The sequence below is a fragment of the Hemicordylus capensis genome, chromosome 6, assembly GCF_027244095.1.
Source record: "Hemicordylus capensis ecotype Gifberg chromosome 6, rHemCap1.1.pri, whole genome shotgun sequence".
Lineage (NCBI taxonomy): Eukaryota > Metazoa > Chordata > Lepidosauria > Squamata > Cordylidae > Hemicordylus > Hemicordylus capensis.
Window position 1 is genome coordinate 140,980,302 of NC_069662.1, and position 10,993 is coordinate 140,991,294.

At 44.5% G+C, this 10,993-nt stretch overlaps 1 protein-coding gene across 4 annotated transcripts in view; it reads right to left on the reverse strand.

The window, feature by feature from the left end:
* The window catches only part of C6H10orf67 (chromosome 6 C10orf67 homolog), a 91,004-nt gene that overhangs the window by 20,862 nt on the left and 59,149 nt on the right, over positions 1-10,993 (reverse strand). For 2 of the 4 annotated variants that reach the window (XM_053258884.1, XM_053258883.1), the window contains 5 exons: positions 8,878-8,957; positions 8,700-8,765; positions 5,888-5,972; positions 4,818-4,901; positions 1,607-1,706 (listed from right to left, as the gene is read on the reverse strand). In XM_053258884.1, coding sequence (XP_053114859.1) covers positions 1,607-1,706; positions 4,818-4,901; positions 5,888-5,972; positions 8,700-8,765; positions 8,878-8,957 — 415 coding nt within the window. The remainder of the gene's footprint in view (positions 1-1,606; positions 1,707-4,817; positions 4,902-5,887; positions 5,973-8,699; positions 8,766-8,877; positions 8,958-10,993) is intronic. The other 2 variants (XR_008309401.1, XM_053258885.1) reach the window with 2 other exon arrangements.

Below are 10,993 nucleotides of genomic sequence, written 5' to 3' on the forward strand. Positions count from 1 at the left end.
GTGCGCACGCCTGAGAGGGAACACTGGCCTCCACACATCCTGGGCCCCCCCAAAATCTTCTTTAGTCTGTTCTGGGTGGTGCGGTGTGTGCCTTCAAGAACTTACGTGTTAAAAAATGATGCTTAACTTGCAGCAGGAGGGCCTCCAAAAGCCTTTAGGTCCAGGCTCCAAAATAAGCTAGGCGCACCTCTGCTCTGCTGTTATGTCAGCCACTGACTTCAGAGGGTCTTACGCCCAAGGAAGTACAGATGGGATTGTTATAAATGTTTTATGTGCTCCGGAATGATTGTAATATTCAAATTCAAACGTATTCTTTTTCCCCATATATGGGGAAAGGGGGCCCATGTTCTCCTCTCTCTCCAGCAGCCCCTCGGAGTGAGGGAGATAATGAAGAAAATAGGGAGGGGTGGAGCCGGGGGGGTCCCTCAGGAACTGGGGGAGGGGGTCCGGGTTCTTTGAAGCCTTTTGCTCAGTTATAGCTACACTCCTGTTCCCATAGGTCATCATAATGGGAAATCACAGTATAAAAGGAAGGAAGTTGAAGCCATTAAAAATTCAAATATAATATACAGATAAAAAAGCAGTCATACAGACATGAACATGGAAATAATGGAAATTATCTGCTATCTAATTAAAGTAAAACAGTTACATGAGATGATTACCAGTACAGCCATTGACAATGGCTTCATAGATTGATTTCATATTTTACAAGCTCCTACAGCAAATAGAGATGTTCTGTAGCAGGTAACATATTTATCTTGGTCTAATAGCAGGAAGCAAATCTTAACAAAATCTGAAAACTCAGAGAATGGCTCCAGTAACTTAAGACAGAAATCGAATTCTAAGGATATCATTCAATGAGCAGTATAATAAATAGTATGACCAGGATGCACAACTCTGGCCTTCCCGCTGTTGTTGGACTGTAATTCCCATCATTCCCAGCCACAGAGGCCAATAGCCAAAGATGACCTGAGTCCTCTGAAGTTTTGCTACTGCCTGCGACCAACTTCAAGGTGATGAAAGAAGGTTAGTTTTTGTACATAGCCTTCAGCTCAGTTTGTGGAAAGACAGTATTGATGTTTTAGATACTCTTTTAAATAATAAAATAAAATAATATATTATTTGCTTCCGACAGAGGCTTTGATCGTAACTTTGGTTCATGAACAGAACAGAGTTCTATTAATGAAACAGGGTGGGGATTTTGGGAGGTTTTTTTAAAAAATTGGCCTCCCTATTCCCTCTGCATCCCTATGTGCCCCCACCCCCAGCTGCTGAGGATGTGGGGGTGGGGGCATCAGAATAGCATGACATGCAGGGGGCTGTATTAGGAAGGCAGAATTGCTGAAAATCATGAAACTCCCTCATAAATGGAGGGGGTCTTCTGTTCATGCAATAACACTTTTAGATCTAAATCCTTGTTGGAAATAACATGGTATAATTTTGGGCACTCCCCCCCACCCCAGTGAAGCATCTATAATCCAGGGGTTTTTTGGCAGAAGAAGAAGTCAGGGGATGAATGTTTAACCACAATCAAGATAGACAACTTATGTCACATATAATTAAAGGAATATACACTCAGCTTTTTCTAGGAAGCATCATTACTTACCACACGTAAATGCACTGGGAATGCTTATGGAAACTGGAATTTTAGTTCTGTCAAGGTCTTCTTCATTCGACTCTGCCCCTGACTGAGAATTTATCTCAGGCTGAACATAAAATAATGTCAAAGTCACTCAGAGGTCATCATACAATTATATTGCAGGCAACTTATTGGACTAAATTATATATGCTTATGTCTGATTAAGATGGTAACATCAATACACATTACAGAATTCCAGGCATGATAAACCATAGCAATCAAGAATGGAGGAGCAATGTTCAGCCTTTACAGAAAAATGCTCTTCTTGCAGATGAAAATATTTTACTGATCTCCTAACTACACTGATTGACATCTAGACTAAGTTACAACAGTATTACTCGGGAGTAACTCTAAAGGACTATTTAATTTCACTAGGACTAGTCAAGAGAAATTCAGTCTGAATGTCAGCCAGTGAGGCTATTCTCATGAGCGAGCAAAACCGGGCTAAGGGAGCCCAGCCCGGTTTTGCTCGCTCATGAGACCCAGTGGGCTCGAGGGCGAGCCTGGTGGCTCCACAGCAGCAAGCCTGCTTATTTAGCCACCCTCTTCTATGGGATTAACAGACCGATTGCTCCATTGGCCGCATTTTTCTGGTCATGTGTCTGCTGTGGCTGGGCGGAGGGACATACGCATGTGCAGCGGCAACCTCCGGTCACTTACAGTCCAAGGAGGCACTGGGGCGGCGAGGAGGTATGCTACCACTCTGCAGGACCATTTTAAAATGCAGCACCAGCGGGGGAAATGTGGCCGGAGGGGTTAGAGCACCCTCCCTTAGCCTTAAAGAGACCCCCCCCTCGAACTGGTAGAGGCTGGTTCCTTGCACACCACTAGCAGCATTTCCCTTCACCCAACTCCTGGAGCTACCGGGTGAGGTGTGGGTGGAGGGCAGGAGAACTGCCCACCCAGACCCCGAAGGAGGATCGTCTGTGGGGAGGAAAGTGCTTTCGGGCTTCCTTCCTGCAAAAGAGGGCAGCCCTTGCCACTTGATCATGGGAAGAGCTTCAGTGACTCAGTTTACACAGAATAAACCTTCTATACTGAGTTTTGGATCTGTCTTTCCATAAATGTCACTTCCAAAAATAGTTAACCCGGTCCAGCAAGGATGATCCCGCCCACAGCAGTGTAGCAGAGCACATGTTTTACATGCAGAAGAAGGTCCCAGATTCTTTGATATTTCTATCTAAAGGAAGTTTAGGTACCATGGCTGGAACATATCTCTGCTTTCGTGGCTGGAAAATATATTGGAGAACTGCTCTAAAAGAGGCTGTCATGTTGGTTAAACATCTCCCCCTTTCTTATTTCTGTCTCTTTTTTCCTTTTTAAAAATAGCAATCCTGGGGATCATGATAGGGACTCTGGTACATGGAGGGATTTTTAATGCCCCCCATGATGAAACCCCCCGCCCCCTGCCATTGGTGCTATTGGTGTAATGGAGGAAAATCATCCTCCATTCATGCCAATAGCAGGCTCCCTTCCAGGACAAATAGCAGGTGGAGGGGGCAATTTTTGTTGGGACTGTGTTGAAGGGCATGCCACCTGTGCCTGATCTGATTCTTACTTGGCTGCTAGATGGAAAGGTAGTAGTAGTAGTAGTAATAGTAGTAGTAAACTTGATTTAAGTCACTGTAGAATCCCCCAACGGCCTCACATGTGTGCCCTTTGTGGGTAAACAACCTAGTTGTTCAATTTCTGGTGTTACTGAGGTTTCATGATTTTGTGCACATGTATCTGCCTTGTTGAATTGCTGGAGACTTCTCTTGCTGTGCCCATCTTGCCATCCCACCCTTTTTGTGAGGATGGACAAGGGGAGCCCATAAGACGCAGGGGAACACGGGCTTTCTCCAGTGTGATTCTTTCCCTTTAAATGGATGGATGCTGGGGACGTGGTGTCCCTGTTGCCAAGCAATGGCAGGAGCCATGAGGAGATGACAGAGGGTGGGACAACAGCTCAGAGAGGCAGCCAGTGAGAAGCACGGCCAGCATAGAGCATTACTGGGTTGGTTTGAGTTGCCCACTTTATGGTTTTGGGAGCAGCCACAGCACAAAACCCAGGTTACGGCAGCAGAAGAATTCAGACGAAGAAATGGTCATTTGGAACCTGAGGTTTCTGCAGCGAAACTCACTACAAACTGAAGGTTCAAATTCAAGTTTGGGGTCAAAAACCAACCTGCGGTTGGGTGACAAAACTGCAGTTTCACGCTTTGGGACAACCACAAACTCGAACCTCTGCCATGTTTGCCTCCAATATGGCATTATGTCCAAATGCAGCCTATCTGTTGTATTCTGCTGACAGTTATGCAGAATTTAGCCACCCTGAACAAAATATCAGAATCCTGATCTGCCAGGAGGAGACAAATATAAAATTCAATGGACCACTCCGGAAAATGTTTTAGAAGAGGCACAGCAATATAGTTACAGATATCTGTGCAGAAAACACAGAACAGTAAAACACGGGCCAAGAGTTCCACTACTACCAAACTACAGGGGTATTCTTATTCAACACAGGGGATTTTTAAAAAATCTCCCCACCAACACCACTGATGGCAGAGCATTAAATTGTGCCAGAGTAAATATGCTATGTCATTTAGGCAACATGAGCAAATCTAAGTGTCTTGCCGGCTTAATGCTAAACAATACCAGTGGGTATTTCACTGGTTTCATATTGGCAATCCACGTCAAAGCTGTGGTCCACTTTGGTCCATGCATATCTCTTTAGAATAAAAGATTCAGGGGAGAACCTACAGTATATGAGGATACTTTCCCTCAACCTTCTGCTTCCAGCCAGATTGGTAGATGGAAAGGAAAAAATGTGATTAATATAATGCATAGTTTGACTACAGCTGGACCAATGAGCTGATTCAGCAAAGCAGACTCATATGTTCCCAGATATTTCTTCAGGCAAAAAAGTATTGGTGTATGCAAAAAGGCTTCTGTCAAGCACAATGCACATGCACTACCTAACAGATAATCAGCATTGTCAGTTCCCTGATATGCCCTCCAAACTTTCTTTAAATATAAGACTCAGCAATTTCTTCTGGACTGAGAACTGTGTGGGCAAACAGAGTTTGTATGCCTAGCCCTGTCAGCTTTGAGACAGCTGATTGTTTGGTGTTTCTGAGCGTTTATGGAGAGGTGGTCAATGAATCCAAGTAACTTATATAGACTTGAAGCGACATACCAGAGGCATATAATGCATATATAAACTACTCGAAAATGGATCCTTGATGTGTGAAGGGTTCTGTATATGCAGAGGAAGAGCTGTCTGGAAGGAACACAGAATACAAGTGAAACATTTTTGTTGCTTACAAAGGTTCATGGTTAATGCTAATCAGGGTTCCTTCATAACTGTGGTTGGCAAGCCCAATTCAAACCATGGTTTTGAACCCTAGTTTATGAAGGAGCCAAAGGCTGGTTTCACATCCACAGAAAACTGGTGGCTAGGCCAAACTGCTAGTTCCCAGAGTGCATGGGGAGCCTGACTTCCGGTGTTGGCAAGGATATCATCTGATCCCTCGAACATTGGCATATCCCACCCTACTTGTGGTTTCGAACCCAACATCTGTAAGTGACTTGAAATCTTCAAATCATATCCTTGCCAACACTGGAAGTTTGGCTACTGCATGTGCTCTGGGAACCGGCCGTTTGGCTGAGCCGCCAGTTTTCCAATGATATGTGAAGCTGACCATAGTTAACATCAATGTACATGTAACTCTAAACTATGGCTAATGCCAACGAGAAATGGAAGGGGAGCAATTTGCTCCAAAGAGGGAAAGGCAGGGGGAGGAAAGAGGCACACATGTCCTTGTGCTGGCTCCCAATTAGCAGGCCATGGTCTGCGGAGATCCAGTGTTATGCTTGCACTGGACCTTATTGTAGCTACGTTGCACACTATTCTTAGAAGGAAATGTGAGATAAGAGATCAAATGATACAATTCAATGCTGGCTCCCAATGGACTCCTTTCAGCAGCAGCAGAAAACTGAAATCAGGAATGCAAACATCCAGGAGCCCAGCAGCCTCCAGCACTTATAAAATTGATGCCAAAACTGGGGACCACACAGGGCTGAGAGGCCAAAAACAAAGAAATCCCCCTCTTATAATTGAGCCTGGTAAACTGGCAACGGTTGAGGGCAGGAAATAGGTTGCTCCTTATATCCGGTTCCTAGAAAACCTTACTGGTCCATAGTTTTGCAAATATTTTTGTATCCTTGGTTAAAGTGCCTAACAAATTGCCACTTGTCAGTACATACCCTATCAGTTAGTGACGGGCGTCTAAACCTTGTTGCTTGACGCAACGATTGTCGAAGAAACATTTCGTCCTTAATTGCATGCAGGCTGAAAAGCAGATAGGAATGATGAAATTCAGTTCTTAAATGGAAAATACAGTGGATGAATGGATGAATGAATGAAATTAGCTTTATTTTTAAAATGTAAGGCTGGAATCCACCTAACTCCTAAGGCATGTTGAAAAGTCTGCATGTGCCCAGTGGGAGCTTTGAGGTTTTTTATTTAAACAGAAGGCACCTACCCCTCAAATGCCATATTACAATCAGCTTCTGTAAACCCGACAGTTTCAAAAGCAGTTTGCCATGTAGGGGTGGGAGGCTGTTACTGAAGAAGCAAAAGTCACGTTAAACTACTCTTATTAGTGTTGTTTTCAGAGACATTGAGGCTATTCTCAAGATTGCTCGAAAGCAGAGCCCAGCCCGCTTTTGAGTGCTTGTGAGAACCACCGGGCTTGCGGGTGAGCCCGGTGGTTCAGTGGTGGCAAGCTCATCTAAATACCCCTCCCCTCCTCTAAAATGAGGTTAGTGGAGCGAGCGTTCCGCTAACCCTGTTTCTGTGATCACGGTTGGAGAGTCACCGATGCACCAAAATGTTCCTGAGTAACATCAAAATATGCAATTAACTGTGATTCAGAACTTATTGTACATCTGAGTCTATTTAGATATACAGTATGAAGGTCTGTAATATAGATTTAGTTGCCACACCCTCTCAACTGACAATTCTACTTTTATGTTTGGAAGACAATATCCATTAGGAGACATAGAGGCTCTTCTCACAATCGGTGAGAAGAGCCTCTAGGGTGTTTGCGAGGAGAGCGGGCTAAGCCCACTCTCCTCGCAGACAGTCTGCTGTGGGCGGCCACAGTGGCCGCCCACACAACTGCCGGCTTCGTGACGGAGCTGGCAGGGGCTGGGAGGATCAGGGGCCGTGTGGCCCCCAGAAGCTCCAGTATGCCCTGCGCAAGCGTGCAGGGCATACTGGAGAGACCTCCAAGCCGGGAGGCTGCTTTTAAGCCTCCCGGATGGGGGTCTACTTGTGAGTAGCCACAGCACGGAGCTGCACCACAGCTACTCACGATTTTGAAAACCCGGTTTGCAGAACGCTTGCTCCGCAAACCCGGTATAAGGGGAGGGGTAATTAGGCGGGTTAACCGCCTGGAAGCCACCAGGCTCACCTGCGAGCCCAGTAGCTCACACGGTCAGGCGAAATTGGGCTAGGCTCTCCTAGCCCAATTTCGCCAGATCGTCAGAATAGCCTCATAGTCTTCAGTTACCATTTTTGAAATCTTAATCAAATTTTGACCACAAGAGGGCTCCCATATTTTACAGCTGAATCCAACAAAAAACATAAAATACTGGCAAAGGGAATTTTGGATACAATCCTAAATTACTAGATAATACCAATTTCATGAAAATTTAGCATATTATTAAACAAAGACATACAAATAATAATCAATTTGTGTATTATTACATAACTTAACAAATTATTACACATTTATTACATATTGGCTTATTACACAAAGTGCTTTGACACGGTAAGTACTGAAGCAAAACAAGAATTTGAATATTTGCTTTTGATATGTATTGGATATAGAAATCCTTTCCAAATAAACTAATATCAAAACATGCTTCCTTAAAATCTTCCTGATTTTAAAAAATTGAGCTTTCAAAGAATACCATTATATTTTAATTATCCTGTGCTATGGCTTTGTTTTGGCTTATTTTTAACTTGAAGTTTTACAGCTTGAATGTTTTATATATTCTTATGCATAGAGATGATAGAATTATATATATTTTTATTTATATTACTGCTTTTTGTACACTGCCCCAATATGATGGCTGAAAGGCAGCATAGACATTTCTTTACATACAAATACATAAATAAATCCTTAGGACAGAATTCTGTCTCTTTTGTGACACTCAGTCTGGTCAGGGGTGGATTAACAGACAGGCAGAGTAAACATTTGCCTATAGCGGCAAAATTTGAGGAGCAGCAAATTTTGCCCCTCCTCAAATTTTGCTGCCCCTCTCTGTGGGCACTGGCAGCTGCAGTAAGGGTGGAGTGGACGAGGAGAACCCCCCCTTACCTTATTACAAAAAAGGCAAACCTTTTTTTGTTTAAGGTAAAAGGATGGCAAAAGCCTTTTTGCCTATGGTGGCAAAAAGCTTAATCTGCCCCTGAGTCTGGGAAATCACTGGAGTGCACCCATCTGAATGCATCACATTGTAATGTGGTGCCTGTTTGCAGACCTCTGAGCAGTCCACCCAACACTGCTGTTGAACAACCTTCATTGTCTTCCAATACAAGCTTCACTGAAGCTGTGCTTGGCCAATTACACCAACATCCTCTGAACTTTCTCTCTCCACGGGTTGTAAATATTAGCCACAATATATATTTATGTAAGATCATAAGAAGAGCCTTGCTGGATCAGTGTGAACCAGCCCTACATCAAAGTGCTTGTGGACTCCCAAGATGCACCTGGATGGTCACGGCATGGGGCAGGATGCTGGAGTGGATGGGCCTTGGCTTGATCCAACTGGGTTTTTGTTCTTATTCTTAACTATCTCACTGAATTCCATTGGAGAGAGACAAGCACATGCTTTACTCTCCCACTGAAATCAATGGTTGACATCCAGATGAGTTACTCATGAGTAGTCCTATTAATTTATGTGGGACTATACATGAATAATTTATTCTGGATGTCAACCAATGAGTCTTAAAAATTCTTACACTGGCTGGACCATACTCACAGAGACTTCTATAGGAATACAGTACCTTTTCTTTAGAATTTCAAATTTCAGTTTCCAAGCTCGACTTGATTGCAGATTTTCCTGTTGAAGTCTTAAAAGGGGGGGGGGATGGAGAGGGAAAGAGTATTAATGTGATTTTTACATGTGAAATTAGCATCTTTTTAAAAAATCCCTGTGTGTACTGTTAAGTCTTGTGTATATACCTCTGAGCACGCTGCCTGACGTCCTGTAAAGCTTTTCTAAGCTTCTTTATCTCCTCTCTCAGTGCTTTTATTTCAGCCTCCTTTTAAGCGTAGAACACATTAGAAAAGAAAGATGTGCATTAATGATTGTCATATGCTAAATACATAACAGGACTGAGTTGAAACATTAGTGTCCATAGTCCCATATACAGCTGCGAAGCTGGCTCTGTCTTTCATCAGTGTTTCAGGGGCGGGGCTGTGAAAAGGGGCAGCGTTCGCCATTGACCTGAGCAGGAGCGTAGCGAGGTTGGAGTGGGCCCAGAGACAAGATTTTAAAATGCCCCCCCCCTCACTGAAGCTGAGCTCATTAAGTAAATAAATCTTAAATGAGGCTGACTAGCAGTAACAAAAAGCATAGTAAAATTTATATATAAATTTTGCCACAATAGAACATCATCCTAAATTCTTTTTAAATAGGTTTTGTAAATTGTGGACGACGCAAGTCATTTAATGGCACTAGAGAAAGACGTGCTGTTCTGGGAGCGCCAGGTCTTAACACTCACATCAATTTTGGAGGATGAATACAACTGAAGGAAGCCCGGGTGGGTGTGCAGCTGGGGGAGTCAGTCATGTGACTTGCCTCTGGGGGGGGGCCCAAGGCAGTGGGCCCCCAGACAACTGTCTCCCCATGCCCTATTATAGTTGCGCGCCTGGACCTGAGAGCAGGTGGGGAGTGATTGCATCCCCTCATTGCCTCCTGTGTTTTTAATTTGCTTCTTCTGTGACTTTTGCAAACTTGCATCCACAGAAGTAAGTCACAATTGCAGCACAGCTCTGGAAGAAAGGAAGAGTCGCCTGACCATCTAGGCCACAAGGGGACACTTTCTTTTCCTCTCACTCTGTACTGTTAGCTGTAAGCAGCACAGGAAAATTGGAAAAAGTTACCTATTTGCCTAGGCAGTCTGGCGACTATCTTCCTTCCTTCCAGTGCTGTGCTGCGCTAGCTTCTTTTGTGGCTACAAAGTTTCAAAAAGTCATAGATGCATGGAACTAAAGGCACAGGGTGTGTGTGTGTGTGTGTGTGTTTTGAGGGAGGGCATTTTGTGCAATACTTCAACTTGACACCAATTTTAAAAAACACCCATAATTACAACCAGTGGTGTAGTGCTGCAGAGACAGACAGGGACACAGTCCCAGAACATTTTCCCCTCCAGGGTCTCAGCAGGGATGCAAAGCCCTTTGCTTTCTAAATGGAATAATATGCTGCCCTTGCTATTCTAACAGTTTGCTACATAACTGAATATCGGATTACACATCATTTTATTACCATACTTCCTGTTTTCTGTTACAAGGAGTATCCTCCACCCTTGTGGCTGACAATCCAGAACGCTCTTCTGGGCAGGGGCGGAGCTATAATTGGGCTTCCAAGTCCAAAGAATCTGAGCCCCCACTCCCAATTGTCTGGGAGCTGCCCAGCTGCCTGTTTGCCACTCGCTTCCTTCCCCCTGCTGGAGGTGGCAGCGGTGATGGTGGGGGCACTGGTCAGGCGGGTGGCCAGCTGGAGGTGGGAGGCAAATGTGGAGTGAGTGATTGGGGGGTGTGTGTGCGCGCACGCTCATGCATGCACCGACATGGCTTCACCCCCATGAGAGGGGAGGCAGCCCATGCTTACTATGTGACACGGGCCTACTCTCCTCTCCCTATGCCCCTGTTTCTGTTTGAATAACCACATGAGGTGCAAGCTCTGTAAGATGAGGAAACTATCCTTGACTTCTTGTAACAGAACCCCACAATTTTTCCATCAAAGTGACGTATGTGGCTGTTGGAGTGAGTGGAGGCAGTTAGGGAGAGCGCCTGTACTTCTGAAGTTGTGACTACACCACTGGTTTCTACAGCTGGACACTGATAGATACATGCCTGTAGATATTGGAGAGAATGGGGTTCCAGTGATCTAAACCAGGGATTCTCAACATTGGGTGCCCAGATGTTATTGGACTTCGACTCCCATAATCGCCAACCAAAGGCCACTGGGGCTGGGGATTATGGGAGTTGAAGTCCAATAACATATGAGGATGCAACGTTGAGAATCCCTGATCTAAACTGTGGTGATGCCTGCCATCTTGCCACAAAGTCACTG